We start from the raw sequence: 19,118 nt of genomic DNA, 5'->3' as shown, positions 1-19,118 counted from the left end.
TGTTGATTAGAGGCAGGCCTGTGCGGGGGGCCTCTTTGTCTGCCCCCCCCCCCCCCCCGCTGTCCCAATAGAAGGGGAGGCGTGACTGCGAGTGTGCGTGTGAGAGAGAGAAAGATTGTTTTATTTCCCCTAAACTGAGTCATGGATCTTTCCGAGAGATGGGACCAAGTGAAACAAACATAGCCGGGGGAACGAAAAAGGTCCACAACCCCCTCCCTGATTCAACAATGAGCCTGCAGATATATTGTTTGATTTCCTCCTCCATGAGTAAACTCTTCTTCAAACTTAATAAGGTGCACAGCCAAACAAGTGTGTGGGTGGTATGTGTGTGGGCGTGTGTGTGTGTGTGTGTGTGTGTGTGGGTGTGTGTGTGTGTGTGTGTGTGTGTGTGTGTGTGTGTGGGCGGGCGTGTGTGTGTGCGTGTGTGTGTGTGTGTGTGTGTGCGTGATGTGGGCCCCTGGGGATCGGCTGTCATGTAATTAGAGGCGCTGTTGTTTTCTGTGTTGATATATTAGATCCTGACACAGCAACAGTCATAGTAGTAGTGAGTCACATGTCCACTAACGCCTCTCTTACTCGGATGAACGTAGAGAGAGAGAGAGAGAGAGAGAGAGAGAGAGAGAGAGAGAGAGAGAGAGAGAGAGAGAGAGAGAGAGAGAGAGAGAGAGAGACTGGAAATTGTTTCCCTGCTTTGACGTGTGATGGGCAAGGTTCCAGTCCCAACACACTCAGCTGGACTTGTAGCAAACAAGCTGTACGGCAGATAATTGCACTACTGCAACTCGGTGCAATGACCATCACACACATACATCCTGAACTGCAACAGGTGCTGGACAGAGTTTGAAACAGCAGGATGGGGTTAAGCCCGCTAAGCAGACTGTGTGCCGCTCCAAAGGCGTCATTTATTAACACCAGATACATGACGTTTGCAGCTAACGTGATCTTCATCAGAACTACAGACATACAGACTGAGACGGAGAGACAGAGGAGCTGCCGCTGGACTTGGGGGATAAAGATGACGCTGATGTTTTTGGAGCGAAGGCTTTGATGTTCCAGCCCCTTCGGGTTTTTTTATTTTTTATTCCTTTCTCTCCGCTAGTAAAACTGTTAACTGTGTGAGTGACAGCTGGCTGCGTTGACGCAAGGCCAGTGGAGTTATGCAAACTGCAGCAGGGCTGGCTATGTTTCGTGTATGTCAGATCAGACGCTGTATGGAAAGTATTAACAGGAAAAACACAGCTGTCTACACTCAACACACGCACACACAAACACACAGCACAAGCTAAGCAAAATAGATGCATACAGGCAAAACACTTATGAATAAAAACTAGTACAGAGTAGACACAGACACACAAGTGACACATATACACAACTATTACACAGACACATACGAGCAGAAAGAGACAGACACATACACAATGAAACACAAACAGTGTCATAAAACTGGGCGGTGCTGGGGGGGTGAACCCTGACCTTTTCCCACCATGGGACTGGGGGTTTGTTGGTTCATCAGACTCATCCTCTGCCACCAAGAGTGTCACAATAACACAGGGCTCTAGCACATGATGACAACGCTGTCACACACAGCAAATAATAAAAACAAGACACACGGCAGGGTGGAGAACTCAATGAGACTGTCATGTATCCTACTACTATAATTGACAAAAGCTCCGAAGTTCGTCCGGGATTCGCAAGCACAGGATCACTCCACATGCCTTCAAGACCTGTCACAGACTGTTGATCAGAGCTCTGGCTATTATTTAGGCATCTTACCCCACCATGATCAGTGATCAGACTCTCGGCTTGATTGATTTTCTGATTTGCCTATCAGACCCTCAGCCTGATCTGGCAGGTTGCCATAGCAACCAGATACAGGAAGTCTGACTTCTTTTGACCTCAAGAAAGGCTTTCTATTTGACAGCAGGTGGGTCGTGAGGTTGGGAGGTTGGGAGGTTGGGACTAGAAGTGGCCCAAACCTCTAGTTCCTATAATTAATAACTGATTGATTTACGCGCAACAAAGCCGTTTTTAGGCCATTCCACACCAATGCAACTACTTGCAACTGCCATTTGGCGATAATGAGTGCATGTAGTTGCAGTTGCAAGGAGTTGCATCGGTGTGGACTGGCCTTAAACGGGAGGCTTCTCACGTCTTCTGTGGTGTCAACCTTTGATCTAGTCTGCTTTGACTCGTTACAACCTCTAGTTGATATTTCTGACAACAACAAAAAACCTTGATCATAATGCATCTAGGTTCCTTAAAGCTTAAAACAGCTTAGAACAGCTTCCTTAACTTAATAAAGAGGAACACATACTGAGGGCTGTACAACTACAAATACAGTAGTTCCTGCCAAACCCATCTGATTGGTCCAACAGGTATACCAGCTGTGTTTACTATCCTGTAAAAACGAGCCATGCTTTATGAAAAAAAGAGAACTGTTGCTATGCTGACTTACTCAACAACAGCTAGCTCACTGCCCTGTGTCCCATTTTGGTTACCTATGCAGCGGACAGATGCAGACAATTGCAGACAAAACTTGATTTACTCAATATTTTAGCACTTTTAGGTAAAGATTTAGACATATGCCTGCTGTCTAGTTTAGTCTACTGTGTGTGAATGCCATTGTACACGTTCTGGCAATAATGCAACATTTAAAATGCAGTTTTATATAAGGCTTGTCGCTGTATCACAGGCCAACAATTCCTTTGGTGTGTAACTCATACTTGGCAGTAAAGTATTAGACTCCTCTGTGTACTTGCAGAGTTGCCAACAGCAGTCGGCACTGGCCAGACACCATACATCAGACGCTTGGGTCCCGACAGCCGGGAGCGAACCCTCGGTTTAATATACTCCGGCCGTCTCACCTGAAGAGGTTCTCGGCACCAGCTCTCATGCGCATCTCCTTGTTGATCTGCTGGTTGATGCGGGCCCGTCGATGCTGCAGCCTACTGCGCTGAGTCTGGGCAAAAGGGTCACATCCCTGGATACAGTGAGAGAGAGAGAGAGAGAAGAGACAGAGAGAGGAATTACCGCAGAATCCAAAACAGTGCCGCGTGTGTCTCTACGTGCACTGCTCCGTCAGTCATCACAGTGAGTATATTGTGCAGACAGATTCTGAAACAGCTAGCCTATGTTTTCACAGATGTGAATACTGCACAGTATGTCTGTGCTTATGACTGGCTCAGACTGGCAGCGTGTTAAATGTAGGACTACTAAAATTATTAAAGAATCATTTATACAAACAAAAAACACACAAAAATATATATATTTATGGAAGTTTATGGAACGTTGTCATCTGTTGCCGTTACTAGTCATGGCTGCCAATTCCCATCTGATGTCGTGTGGGAGTCCAGACTGATCCAGACCATACTTAATAACTGTTAGTTTGCATAACGTCTTCAGACTGGGATTTAATTCTAAGATGTACAGGCCATCCACTGGAACAGGTGTGTATATATATCTGTATCCTCCAAAGAGGATGATACGGTCTCCCAAAATGCAACAGCACATCCGAGACATCCTACACGGGCTTTTCCCCTTGGACTCAACCTCCTTCCAGGAGAAGGTCTCTGGATTGAATTTCCAAAAATCATTGATGATCTGGTTCCAGTTGTCGCCACCAATTATGTACAGCTCTCCATTGTAGGCAAAGGCTGAATGACACATGCGTCCTTCTGGCAGAAGCTGTGCAGAAGGCATGCTCTGCCAGCAGTTGGTCTCTGTGTCAAACACTCTAATGTTGTCGTAAAGGTCCTCATCCTCCGCTACGCCCCCAAATACAAACATCTTTGTCCCAATGATAGTGGCAGAGTGACTTGATGAAGCAGGTGTGCCTCTGGTGTTAATTAAAGACCAGACCATTGTGGTAGTGTCCAACTTGTAAATATCATTAGGCCGTGGCCGTATAAGCTGGGTGTATCCTCCACAGATATACATGACCTTCCCCAAAACACAGGCTGAGTGGTTGTACCTCGCCTCTGGAACAATCCCGGAAATCTTGGGCTTGAACCACCTGTGGGTGTCAACATCAAATGCATAAAGCACATTGCAAAACTTCCTTGTGTAGCAGTCCTGCCATGTAGTAACACCCCCCCAGATGTAGATGACATCTTCCACTGGCACAGCTGTGTGGCTGTAGCGCATAGATGGAACCTCAAGGGGATGTTCTCCTCTTCCATTGGTCACTGTGGGTAACTTCATCCAGTGCAAAGACACTGTATTGAAGATGTGCACCTGAATCTGATCCAAGTTGTACATGGACCCTCCAAAGGAGTACACCTTGTGCCCGACTGCCACAGCAGCGTGACCGGCTGTCTCTGGTCCTCCCTTCTCTTTGGTCACCGTCCAGTGCAACATTGTTCCCTCTATTATTCTATTTGTATGTCTATCTACGTGTCTGGGTAACTCAGTCGGTAGAGCACTCGCCTTTGGACAACAAGGTTCTGGGTTTGATCCCAGCCCGGGCACCAACAACTTAGTGCGAGTTGCACGACCTGGCTAACTACTAAGACGTGCGGTAAGTACTGGGATCTGATGGTAGGTGTTGCGCTCCACCTCAGTAATCCATCTCCGAGGGGTCTAGTGCATTAAAAAAGAGGTAGGGACCCTTGTTCCTGGCCCGAAACAGACAGAAGGCCACTCAGACCTACTTACTTGTCTCGCTAAAACCCAGTCTGTCTTTATGCCTTATCACTCTCTACGTCGTCTCTCTCTTCCCTCTGCAACTCTCTCCTTCCACCCAACACCACCTAATATAGGCTGACCAGAGCTCAGGTCTGACGTCACACACAACACAAACCTTTGCCATGCATGCCTACTGTATCATAAACCGTTCAGCTGATGTGATGACGTGACAACACATGTACAGGGCTGTCATGATTACAAATTAAAGTTGACGAGTAATTGTCACAAATAATTGCCATTAATTATTTAATTGTGTTTTTGGCATTGAACATTGGAACATATGAAAACAATAAAAAAATCTGTTTGGTTTTTAGGCTTCGCAATCACAAATGACACAGGTCAGATATGACAAATAACTTATGTATACAGAAAGAAATTACTGACATTTTTTAATATAATTTCCAAAGATTTTTTGTTTGTAGATCTGCTATTTCTGCAATTTTTGTAAAAAGTTTCAAAATGTATGAAAATGTTTCAACATGGAAACGATTATGCAATATAATTGCGATTATCTCAAATGATTGCGATTAGGCGATTATGTAATAATTGTGACAGGCCTACACATGTGTTGCAGTCTGCATTTTCCTTGCTGTCACATGGCTCTGTATCTGCAGCTCAAGGTGTCACAGACACCTCAGTATAGACCAGTACACTAGCACTAAGCCCAGGGGCGTCACGCCCATTCACTGTGCGTACGACGCGACACCCTCACTCTCACAGATCCGTGACTTCATACCCCCCACTTTTTGTCTGGCTGTTTTTCTTTTTTTCCCGTTCCATAACATAAAACTGCTGATTTCATCCCAATAGCGTGAAGCAGTTTCAACTAGGCTACCGGGCTACTTCTATTTCCAGTAGTATTTCAAAATAAAAGGTGTGTTGAATTATAACATTCCAAGTATAGATTTAAAAAAAACTCTTATTTTGAAATGCACATCGTTTTGAAAGGAACCAGATTTCTGGGGGCCGCTTGACCAACGTCAAGCCTACGTTCTCAAACAGTCAAACTCCATGTTTAGCTTGAGTAAAAAGTAAACAACACACGGATGTGGGACATTATGGAATATAAAGACTTTGGGGCAAAAGTTCATATTTACCACCATGCTCTCTGAAACCAAGACAATGTGGGCCTATGGAACAAAAGTGTGTTCTCTTTTGTCATCTTTGTAGACGGTGAGTAAGTAATTAATCTAATGCTGACGGTGGTGGAAAGTAACTAAGTACATGTACTCAAGTACTGTACTTGAGTATAATTTTAAGGTCTTTTTTTACTTGACTGGAGTATTCCAATTTGCAATACTTTTACTTCTATTCCAATACATCTCAGAGGCAATTATACTTTTACTCCATTACAATTATTTAAAAACTTTAGTCACTATACTAGTTGCTTTGTAGATTTTAATTATTATGACAAAACATACATAAACCACTTCAGCCCTATTTAAACTTTGGCTATTTGAAAATAGCCGATCTACAAGCTCACAAGCGATTCGACACGTTGTGAGCTATTTTCAAAATAGTTTAATACATTTGATTTTAGTCATGGACCCCCATCTGAAAATGTTTTGTGCCAGGGACCCCCAGAAGAGAACATTTGTCTTAAAAAATCAAAAGTATAAAAACAATGTTGAAATACTGCACAAAAATAGCAGATGTACAAGCTTGCATCACGGGTGAACTGGTTTTAGAGTATTTAGTATTGTACAGTATTATCAAATTGGACAGTATAGCTCTGTTTTCATCATGTCTATCAGGGTTGCAGCCATGGGTGGGCCTGGGTGGGCCGTGGCCCACCTACATAGAAAGCTGGCCCACCCAATCGATTTTGCAAAAATATATATATATATATATTTTAATTAATTTCAAATGTTTTGATAATAAATCAGTAAAATCAGGCAAAAATAAGAATTAAATAACATAACCCTAACCTAACCCTAACCCTAAAACCAAAATAAAGTAGCCAAAAACAAAAAAAAGAAGTATCAAAATCCGCCCAAAAACGCTTCGCGCACATGAATGCGTCCACCAAAAGTCCACCCCCCACCTTCTGAGAGCCTGTGACGCCCCTGACTAAGCCCCATCATATTGTGCACATTTCAATCTATCTACTACTGGTGTACTGATCTCACGCAAATGGATGTCACAGACAGTCAAACGTCCCATGTCCATTTAAAGTGATGCCAAATGCTAACACACTGTGAACCCCAATAAGTTAGCAGAAATTCAAAAATAAATTAGCAATCGGTTGCCTTAAACATTTTAAAAGGTGACTTTTTTTTTTTATACCATTTTTCAAAAACATACATTTTTAAGGTCTAAAACATGCTTGAAACGCTTTAGCTTAAAGCTGCACTATGTAACTTTCCTCTTCTACCCCGGATTTGAACCCGGTTTCCTGACATTTCTACCATTGAGCCTGCCTGCTTGCTCAGGGGTAAATTGAATCTTGACCATCAGGTCTAAATTCATGTCAGATCCTGTTAGGTGAGACATGACCTTTGACACAATTCTAAATGTCTCAATAGAAGAGCAGGGAGACAAAATACAACCACCCCAATGGTATAAATTATATAGTATTAACATAATCTACCATACAATTTGGTCAAAATTACATTTTATTCAGTAAAACAGTTACATCGTGCCAGTATAAAACACCACTCAAAGCATTTTCTGATTATTTTCATTTCTGTGTGAAATACCTAGCAGACTGTTCTGGCAGGTGGGGGAGCGGTTGAGAGAGTTTGCTACTAATCTCCGCCTCTCCCCCACCTTCCCCCTCCCCTTTCCAGAACTGATCGTGACATCCCATTCTAGCATGAAACCATAGTTACGGTGAAGCCCCGCCTTCTGAGCACTGGCTGTGAAGCAAAACAATCTTTAGAATAGACTACACTACAGACATGAGTTAGTTATACACTTGACAGGACATAGGAAACGTTCCAGTCCAGGGGCCAGATATATCAAGGGTGTGAAAACATTTACACAAAGATTGGGATTTAATCAAAGAAAACGTGAGAAGTTGCACACCTCTCCACATATTGGTGAGGAGAGATCATCCAGGAACAAGTATAAATGCGATGTGTTCCTACACTCAGTGCCATAGTCTGTGTTCTCTTGAGTACAATTAGCTCAGGTTTCCAGAAGTGGCATATCGTGTCCTGTTCTTCACTTTCCCATAGCTTCATTTGATTTTGTTTGGCAGCAGATTTGAACTGGAAACACATGGTGTCACACAGTATGTGTTTCCGGATCAGATAAGAATTCACTACTTTACTGCCTATTATTACCTGTTGCCTATCCACTTCGTGCCTCGTGGCACATAAGGCCTACTGACTAATATATTTACGTGGAATAGAAACTTCTCTTCGGTTCAATGCACCTTTTCCCTGCTGGTGCAAATAATTGTGAACGAATTGGCAATACATTTCTCTGAAAAACATTGATGTCTCTCTAGACGTTATGTGCTGGCCCAGTGGAGAGAGTACTTCATACTACAGTATGAAGGGCAGACAGCTCATAATCCATACATGTACAGCATTCTTATTATGATACCCATGTTTTTTACACACATTTTAATCCGTCCCTTCTGCTCCTCCAGTAACTGTGGCACTTGCTTTGTGGTCAGTGTGTTGACCTCTTCTCCATTCCCACCACCATATACAGTATATATACACATTTAACTAAATTAGTTCACCAGTCACTCATTCTACAGTAATGTTGTTTCGACTTTAACATTAATGTTTAACAACAAAATGACTCAATCAAGTCAGGGGCCCTCATCTGAACAGCCGTAACTTCTAAGTCCCACGTCTTTCAGTCTCATCACGGAAAGAGTAGACCTCATGCCATGGTGACAGCAACAGCCACCGCCCGGGCCATGTACGTGGCTGACTACTGTCAACGGACTGCTCTCTAAAATCCCATCAGTTCATCATAGAGTAAACCACCCGCCTCATGCTCACAAGGTAAACAACTGTACTGTAACATGATGGATGGAGTGGGCCATATCGTAAACACGCCGCAGGCATACTCCCTTCTCCTCACCCCCCACCATCACCAAAACCACCACCCCCGCCCCTGTCCCTGTCTGCCAACTTGCGCTGCCCCACACTTCTCGCCGTTTCACTCCTTTATCTTTCTCCTTCTCTCTCACCCAGCTAAGGTGTTTGTCTAGCAAGCGCATGTCCAGTAATCCTCAGAGTGCCTGGGTGGATTATAGGTGCTGGCAGCTCCCCACCGGGATGGGTGTTGGGTGGTGTTGGGTGGAAGGATGCACTCCACCATGCATGCTGACTACATCATGGTTGGGTGTGTGTGTGTGTGTGTGTGTGTGTGTGTGTGTGTGTGTGTGTGTGTGTGTGTGTGTGTGTGTGTGTGTGTGTGTGTGTGTGTGTGTGTGCTGGGGGGGAGAAGACACCACCTTTGGGTGCTGGTGTCTTGACTTGGTGTCGTGACTTGATTAGATCTCATGTTGGATGTGCGACAGTGCGTGTCTGTATCTCTGTGTGTACAGGCATAGTTTTGCATTATATATGTTGGTGTGTGTTGGTGTGTGCGGTTAAGGTATATAGCTACAGTATTGCATGCCCTTACAGGTCTGTAACTATGAAAGTGTACAAATGGAACCAAATGAAACCATTCGGTTCCATCCATTTGTACACTCTCCCCCCGAGTGACATTAACACTGTAGTCGTGGCCCGTGGGTCTCCACTCTCCAGGTGTCTCACCTTTCGGATGCTCCCGCTGTGGCTGATCTCCTCCGTGGATAAAGCTGAAGGCATCTCGTCGTCCGAGACGGCTGCCTCTGACAGGGACTCCTCTGTCTCCTCCTCATCTCTGCAGAGAGCAAAATGTTGATGGTGTAATAATTGTGCAACAACACCTGATTAAAAATAAGTGACACCACCGAGCCGCCTGGTCTGGTTTAATATGAACTGGTCAAAAGCGACTCTACTATGACTTGAAAAGAAATGTGCATAATAAATCGTTGCTATATGTTTGCCCAGTGGTGTAAAGTAACTAAGTAAATATACTTGTACTGTATGTACTGTACTTAAGTAAACATTTTTGGTACTTTTACTTTACTGGAGTATTTCCAATTTTCGATACTTCTACTCCACATCTCAAGAGGCAAATATTGCTCCACTAAAATTATTTGAAAACTTTAGTTGCTAGTTACTTTGTAGATTTGGATTATGATTACAAAACACACTGACCAACCACTTCAGCCTATATATTTCGGCCATTTAAAAATAGGAGATCTACAAGCTCATATTTTCAAAAGATTTTGTACATATTTTTAACTTGTTAAATGGGACATTATGCACAATGAGTACTTTTACCATTGGCACTTTAAGTATATTTTGATGCCGATACTTTCGTACTTCTACCCAAGTACATTTTGAATACGGGACTTCTACTTGTAACAGTCAGAGTATATCTGTATTGCAGTATTGATACTTTTACTTGAGTAAAACATGTGAGTACTTCTTCCATCACTGTAAATCGTCCCTATTAATATGTTTGCCTCTGTTCGGACCCTAAATAATAGGATCGACCACTTGCCTTATTGTCGCAGGTTGCTCCTCCATCGTGCATAAAGTACAGATTGGCTGTACGTTCTAACCCGGGGCTACATGTCGTAGACAACCTCATGCACCGACTCTGAAGAGTGGAAGATGCACACACACACACACACACACACACACACACAGTTCCAGAAGGCAGATGATGGGAACATACAGAGAAGTTAGGCTCAAATGTTCTGCTATTCATTACATGATAGGCTACCTCCTCCTCCTCCTCCTCCGCTTGCTGTCTGCAACTTGTGAACAGTGTTGCCAGGTTTTGCGAGAGAAACTAGCAACCAGGTATAGGAAATCAAGCTCAAAAGAAGCGACTGCCGACTGGGTCACACACTTAACATCGCCTTTTTGAAAATAGCCAATCTACAAGCTCACAACGCGTCGCAATCGCATCGAGCTTGTAGATCTGCTATTTCCATAGACATCTTGGAGGGGAAAGTGCAAAATGTGAAATATTTTTGTTGAAACATTATTCTAACAACATGAATCTTGTGTATGGGAGTCTGACAAACACATATTCTGGGGGTCCTTGACATGAAAATGTTTGAGAACCACTGGTTTAAACAACATTAGGAAACAAGCCCAAATAAGCAACTACACTTTAGAAACAAACAAGTCAAAAGAAAATCCGCAACCTGCAAGCAAATTCCAATATTTTCAAGCAACTTTACAGAAAAACAAGCCCAAAGTCGCTTATACTAAGCGGACATGGCAACACTTGAATGTGTACACTCTCTGTGAACATTTTCTAGGAGGCGGGCTGCTAAAGTCAAAGCCACCCAATCAGATCGCAGTCTACGTGAGCGACGCTGCTAACAACCAATCGCAAAAAGGATTATCCGAGAGTGACAGACATACGTGACCAATTACAAGTCTTATGAAAGTAACCCCTCCTACTCCACTCCAGCACTGGCCGTTTCCATGGCAACGTCAGGGCTGTGGCTCGCGTGCGTGCGTGCGCGCGTGCGTGTGTGTGTGTGTGTGTGTGTGTGTGTGTGTGTGTGTGTGTGTGTGTGTGTGTGTGTGTGTGTGTGTGTGTGTGTGTGTGTGTGTGTGTGTGTGTGTGTGTGTGTGTGTGTGTGTGTGTGTGTGTGTGTGTGTGTGTGTGTGTGTGAGAGAGAGAGAGAGAGCGTCCTGTCTGTGTATTGTCAAAGAAATTCAGAGGGTCCGCCTCCTCTCCCCTCCCCGCCGGGGTGGGCCGTAGGAAAATACTAACAACAGATTATTATTGGGGGCTAGACCAGTGGTTCTCAACCTGTGGGTCGGGAGCCCCGGGGGGGTCCCCATATGATTTTGGAGGGGTCCCGGGTGACAGTGAAGTGACAATTTAAGCCTTTTTAATAGCTCCAAAAAGAGAGAAAAAGAAAGAAAGAAAGAAAAGAAAAAGACCATTACTGCATCAAAAGTAATCAACAAACTATACTATAAAAACTGGTCAAATTTGGCAAAATTGTTCAATAATATAAGAAAGAGGCAAAACATTTTTCACAATATTTATCTGTGGAAGTTGAACCTAGTCAAACTATCAACAAATTGAATACCTCAACTATACATTCCAAGTGCTTTAGGGTGGGGGGTCCCGTCCCCTCCCCAGTTCAAATATGATTATTTTGGGGGGGTCACGACCTGCAAAGGTTGAGAACAACTTTTATATTAAATACACTTTAAGTGATTTAACTGAGTGAGAATTACAAGTGGATAAAGGCTACCAATATTATGCACAATTCCCATTGCTGAGAAAAGTGTTTTACCCTTTGTCTTGTCTGCTGTAGCCTATTGTCAATTGCAAACTTTGTTTTTTTATCTTTATTCTTACTTTTTATTTTATTTTCATCATATGAAAATAAAAGTATTATCATTGTTATTATCTTGTTGTTAAATTGTATTGTTGTTATTAACACAGTGCGGAACATATACCACATAATCGTGTGTGTGTGTGTGTGTGTGTGTGTGTGTGTGTGTGTGTGTGTGTGTGTGTGTGTGTGTGTGTGTGTGTGTGTGTGTGTGTGTGTGTGTGTGTGTGTGTGTGATACATATATCTGTATAATGTGAACCTGCAGAATATGGTTTCAAATATAAATGATAGTTTCAGAATCCCACCACTAGGTGGCAGCTAAAGGCCACATTCAAAGCCAGATTCTACTTTCCTTACTATAACAATAATTTGTTTTAATCATTTCAAGATCTTTAATTATCTTAGTATATTTTCTTATTCTTCTTATTTTTGTCATCATAATTATTTTATTTGACCAATAGGCCTACATTTATCTGTCTCTATGAACATACTCTTGTCTCAATATCAAGCAGTCCAATTAAAGTGGAGAACTCGTGCAACCATCATTATTCTATTGCAACAGATGTCTATTTACTACTACTATTTAGTACTGAGTTGAGTTGAGTTGAGTGAGGCCAAGAGTATCATCAAAGGTCCTAGTCAGTAGTCACCCCAGCAATGGACTGTTCTGTTCACTCTGTAACCATCTGGCAAAGGTTACAGGACTCAGGAGCATCAGCAGCAGGCCACATGGCTACTGAACTAAACAAAAAAACAAAAACAAAAAAACAAAGGACTGTAAAAGGACTACAGTTTGCAGATACTGAATACAGATGTTATAGTATTCTGTATAGCCATTTCATACACACAAAATACACATATAGGTTGTATACTGTAAAGTATATTGTATATAAACATAATGTGTATTGCTCAGAGACACTTCAACAAAAAGACTGGGGCTGGGGGGGCGAACCGAGGACCTTCTGTTTCCCAGGTGGCCTCTCTACCCATTCAGTTATGGCCACCCTATGGATATTTTGCTTGTTATTATCATTTCTATATTATCCCTATCCCTATTCTTATTATCACTTTTATTATTTAACTTATCTATCTTATTGTGGAAGTACAATAAACAGATAGTTGCATGTGGATCTCGTTGCTTCACCCTGGTGTGATACAGTTTCTTAATGGATGGCAGTGGAGTGGACATGAACCACACAGCAATGTCCACAATATGCTGGAGCTTGTCCTTGGAACATGAACAGGCAGCCGGGGCTGTATCTAGCTACTGCCTATTACACTCTGTCGTACGACGGATAGCAGATCTATCTGTACAAGCTCACAACGCATCATGCCACAGTGTGAGCTTGTAAATCAGCTATTTTTCGGCATGGGACACTGTACAGTATGTACACTGTACGCCAAAGTATAAATCAGACGTATGATAAAGATAGAGATATCTACATCCAAAATTGGCCAGAAGGTTGGCTGACAGACATCAAGGTCCCCAGGATATTGTTTCTTTCACAAGGTGGCATCATCTCCTCATTTTTTGCAGTATTCAGGTTCAGGTTGTCAGTGACTTTCTGAGACATGAGTTCAGTCATCTCTGTCCTGAACATGGATTGGAGGAGTGAGGAGTGTACGATAATAGCAAAAGTCAATTCCCAAGTGGTTCGATGGACAGGAGGCCGGATGCACAGTCATTGGTGTATTCATTGCCTACAGAAAATAGGGTTGGAGTGGCACAGCACACATCCTTGTGGTGTACCTGTGCCACACAAACTGCCCTCAATCTGTCAGGAAGTCCCAGAGCCATCTGCAGCTTGAGGGGACAGCGTACACAGTTTGCCATGGAGCAGGTCCAGAATGACTGTGTTGTGCCAGAATAAACAGGATGCTAGAATAGAAATGAATTGTGTACAGGTGTTAAGAGAAAAGTCAATATTGCATAAATCATTGATTGATTAGTTTGCACCGAATGCAATTTGGAGGGGTTCATTATTGTGTCTGCGTGACATAATTAAGGTAAGTACCACCAGGCACTCAAAGGTGTTCATCGTGACTTAGATCACACCTGGCTTGAAGAAGTCACCTGGCCTGAAGTCACTCAGGCAGGTAACCTCATTCCTCTGTGAAAGTGGATGAGCTGAAGCAGTCATGGCCTTATAGGGGAACAGGGTGGGCAAACATGCCAGTGAACACTGGGACCAGCTGCTCCACACAATGTATGAGCCTTCAGTTCAGACTCCTGCGGAGGCCAGAGACATTAAGGTCAGACACCAGTGTTTAAGGACTTTTGGAAGAAGTGCTTTATGATCACAAATCTACACTAACTACAAATCTATAGTTATAGTGCTAATTCTTTGGAAAGAAAACAATCTGACGGTCATGTTAAAGAGGTTAAAAAGTTAAAATCCACGATAATGTAACTTGTGTAATGATATTTGCGTGTTGGATTATGATTATTCCTAAACATCTTTGGAAGTCTCTGCAAGTCGAATTGAATTTAAATGAATGGTATCCAGTGGCTTCCTCAAAATTCAAACAAACCATGTTAAATTACTGTTAGTAAATGGTCGGCATAATGTCAAACCACCACTTTCAACCCTGCATCCCTATTTCAACCTGATCTACAAGCAATGGGTTGTGATCTTGTAGATCAGCTATTTATCGTACAAGACTGTATATAGAGCCTTATGTTGTTAAGCCTTGTGGTTAGAGTGTCCGAGACTGGGAGGTCGGGGTCTGATCCCCGGCCGGGTCATATCAAAGACTTTAAAAATGGGACCCAATGTGTCCCTGCTTGGCACTCAGCCTCATGGCTTGGCAAGGCTTACTTATTATTGTAAGTTGTTAAAATGTGCTGCTGTGTCAGAAGAATAGCAATGAATTTGAGCTTTTAAACAATTACTGTGCTCTCAAGCAATCAAGTACACATTTAAACACACAAGCACATGTTTTAAGCTTGTCATTCATTGAACATTTCTGATTAAAGTGAATAAAATGCTTACAGTTCTGTGGGGAAAACAAAACAAAATATTACAACAGTTGTTGTCATCCTGAATAATGCTGGCAGGTAGTGGGTGTTTCCCCACTAAAGCCAACATGAAAGCTATCAGACTATCTATTGTCTATTTCATCGCACACCGGTTTAATCTAATTTAGGCATAGGTTTTTGTGAGGTTATGGTTAGGTTTAAGGTTAGGTTTAGGCATAGTTTTTGTGAGGTTAAGGTTGGGGTTAAGGTGAATTGTTGCAAAAGAAGTTGGACACAAGGAAGAACAAGGAAGAACTTGGCCACACCACATGGGTGCGGTGCCACGGTCAAGTGAAACTTCTCCCTTGTGCCCAGAGAGCATGAAGGTATACCTAATCCAACGTTTTGATGATGTTTGTGACCAAAGTGTTGGCTTGCAAACTGTAATCACCATTCTTCTTCTTCTTCTTCTTCTTCTTCTTCTTCTTCTTCTTCTTCTTCCCTGCCGCTGTTAAGACTACATAAGGGACATTTATTTGGAATGTGTCGAACCAAAAACTAAGTATTATTAGTCATGATCCCTGCTGCTTAAAATGAACAATGTCTTACTTTTGTTGCATTTTTATTGCATTTCATTAAAATTTTGCAATTAAAAGATGAATCTCCTAACTTAATTAACTATGGACAAGTGTGTGCATGTATACTGTACACACATAAACAGACTTCCAAAGGTCACAAAGCAACTGCGATCACATGTGGTTATGATGGGTTGACAGTTCTAGGGCAGTTTTTGTTGTTGTAGGACTCCATTAGGGCTTTAGTATTTCCAAGAGGAGAAACACATCTGACATTAAGATGATATTTTAAGAGAGCTTTCAAAGCAAAAGGACAAACCATTTAAAAAGTAAAACCTTCAATAACTGGTTGGTTTCTGCCCATTACTGTACATGTGACAGTTAAATTAAGGATATTTTTTGATTAATGTTTCTGTATGTCCTTGTAACAAAGGTGTTTGAAACGTAAAAACATTCTGGATTGACATTTTTGAGCATTCGTTTATTGGTGTGTGCCAAATTCTGACAATACAAAAGTGGAAATGTGAGTACTTTGTCCTCCATTGATTAGAATTTTTGGATGTGCTACCTTTTGGGGATTTTTTAAATTCCTATTTTTTATATGTAGGCCTACACTGGATTTTGGGTCTAGCACTCTAACACTCTAGAAAACTCAATGTTGATGTGCAACCTCTTTTCCTTATTTAATTATCTAATTATTGATTAACAATTTACATTATTTTTCATTTATTTTTGAAAATGCAAACAACAAACACACACACAAAAGCCATCTCCAAATTAATTTAATATAAGATTACAAAGGACAGTATCCACACAGTGACAGCATTAATATTGTTTTCTGATGCACATTTTGAACCATCCCACTCGTGTTGCTCTACAATGAATGGAATAATTCCCTAAAGTACTGTAGAACACTGCTGGTATGTCCTGCTAGCCACCTGTCTCTTCTTGCAAAGCCCTTGAGATAAATACTGTAGTCTAATTTCCACTATATCTCACAAATCACCACTCCAATGTATCCCTCTCCAAAATCTGTAACAGTGTCTCTGGCAGGAATGAAAATAATGTATAAACAAAATGTTCAAGCTACTGTAAGTCAACAGCCTTTACACTATTTAATAAGAATGTATTACGTTGTCAATTGAGTGTCATCCGTGCAAGTTGTTTTAGGATATATTGTTTTACTTGTGTACACTACCCTTGCTTTTCATCAATTTTGTATCCCAGCATGCTGACAGTGATGGTAGCAAGCAAAGCATGCACTGAAAAAAATCCTTTTGTTGTAGCTTTGAATGGTACCACAGACTCACCAGTAACACATAGCCCTTGACAGTGAGGTAATTAAGGTAAACAAAAGCTTTATTCAAAGCCATATTTTATACCTTGTCGTACGACGGCAAAAATAGCCGTGTACCGAAAATAGCTCATCTATGAGCTCACTGCTATTTTTCAAATTGTTTGGAACATTTCCATCTATAATGACATGCCCAAAATAGGGATGCCAAGTTGAAAATGGTTAAAGGAGGAGAGACATCTATTTTACAGGTTCTTTTTTTTAACCACAGATGTGTAGCAACAACATATATCTATTAAAATATATATAACTTATATGAGAAATAACTTTTATGTTAAAGCAATGCTGAAATTACTCTTATTACTTTCACATTAATAATGGCTTTTAGAGACTTTACTCTTTTCTTTTTTAAAGTGAACTCAGTGATTTGAGGTGATTTGTCACTTTTGCACATTCAGCTACAAACATGAACATACACAATGCACTTTAATCATTATGTAATCAAATGTCTAAGATATTTTGTATTCTTCATTAACTACAGCATTTCTATAAAAAACTATAACATAAGATGCTACTACTGTACATTGTGAGGTGCTGCTTTACGTTACGCTAGAAGCAATGTTAAGCATTTTCAGGAACAAGACAGTGTGCAGATGTTTGTTTGTTTTCCCTATGACAATATAAGATGTTGCATGGTATACTGAGATTGAACATGTATTGTTTGTAGATGAGTGATTAGGTTACAGTACACTACTGTACTGTACAGCATGTGTGTCACATTAACAGAGTGCAATGGTGAGTTTTCCTTAGAGGCTTAACATGAAGAACCTGCCCCAAAGACAGCATGATGGTGAAAAACAACAATTTAACAAAATCAATTCAACTGCTCTTTCCACAAAAGGAAGAAAAAGCCACCTTTCTACTTGCCGAATATTAGCATTTGATGCTTCAAATATTCCATCAGTGGTTTTGAGGCGTTTCAAAACAAATTTGTCCTTCTTTGCCCATTACCTCACAGGTACCACCACACGCCTGCAAGTCATGAATAGTGGATAGAGGTTCAGTTCGTGACAGGATGGTCAATCCACTTGCACAAGAAACACAAGCAAATTATGCTTCTTCTTTTCTCGGGGTAGACTCAACAGTGTTGCTGCAGCGCACATTAAGTACCAGCGTGCGTGTCAGGAGGCTGTAACGTCTCATCTATGGTGACTACCAGCTCCGCCGATTGGGTAGAGCTCAGGCAGTTGATGTGGTTCAGGGCTATGAAGTTCATCTCCACCAAACGTGGCCTTTCACCTATCTCGCTCATCTCGTTCATGCTGTTAGTGATGCAGTTTATGTCACTCTGGCTCCGGTTGGTGACTCGACGGGATCCAGTAACCCAACCTGAAGGGTAGACAGAGTGACGTTAGGCTGTTCATTTAGTGTTTATTAAACAAAGCCACCTTACTTAAATGATTCATCACTGTTCTAGTAAAGAAATACAGGTATTTACCGATACTCATCATAAGTAATGTATGTACAGTAGCACAATGGTTTGGGGGTAAGTGGGAAGACACACACACACACACACACACACACACACACACACACACACACACACACACACACACACACACACACACACACACACACACACACACACACACACACACACACACACACACACACACACACACACACACACACACACACACAGCTGAGCAGCAAGCCAAGCCCATTGTTCGTGACATTAACAGAATACGACTGTAAAACTTCATCTGATCCAATGTTTTTTTTTTGTGGGTTCAGCCTTCATAATTCCATTAGAGGCAAAACACCATAAAATTGTTTCTGGGGGAGATGTCTGCCACACACCAAAGCCCATCATGTGCGGTGGAGCCAGCTCAATTGGGACACATCAATCATTGTTGTGTGAAATAGTGCACAGAGATTAAGGCTGACAGAAAGTGTGAGGAACAGACAGCAGGAGGAGTGCATGGCAGAATTCCTCAACATGCTTATTCGCTCGTGGACCGGACCCACACAACTGATACATTGCCAGATTGCACAGTGCCCAGTCTCAGCTGGTAATACAGCAAGCAATACAGCAAAATCCCTGCACTGCATGAAACAAGACTAAAGTGATGATGAATGTTGATAACAATGATGATGATGATGATGATGATGATAATGGTGACGATGATGATGAAAATGGTGATGATGTCAACGGTGACGATGACGA

General features: G+C 41.9%; 1 protein-coding gene across 1 annotated transcript in view; it reads right to left on the bottom strand.

Annotated features, from left to right (window-relative positions):
• The window catches only part of rhpn1 (rhophilin, Rho GTPase binding protein 1), a 31,533-nt gene extending 21,090 nt beyond the window's left edge, over nucleotides 1–10,443 (bottom strand). Inside the window, exons 1-3 of the mRNA XM_084066892.1 lie at nucleotides 10,249–10,443; nucleotides 9,411–9,519; nucleotides 2,865–2,980 (exon numbers count right to left, since the gene is read on the bottom strand). Coding sequence (XP_083923018.1) covers nucleotides 2,865–2,980; nucleotides 9,411–9,519; nucleotides 10,249–10,274 — 251 coding nt within the window. The 5' untranslated portion in view covers nucleotides 10,275–10,443. The remainder of the gene's footprint in view (nucleotides 1–2,864; nucleotides 2,981–9,410; nucleotides 9,520–10,248) is intronic.
• Between the last annotated feature and the right edge of the window lie 8,675 nt (nucleotides 10,444–19,118).

This window comes from Gymnoscopelus microlampas, assembly GCF_963454915.1.
Source record: "Gymnoscopelus microlampas genome assembly, chromosome: 9".
NCBI lineage: Eukaryota > Metazoa > Chordata > Actinopteri > Myctophiformes > Myctophidae > Gymnoscopelus > Gymnoscopelus microlampas.
This window is presented reverse-complemented; position numbering and strand designations above follow the sequence as displayed.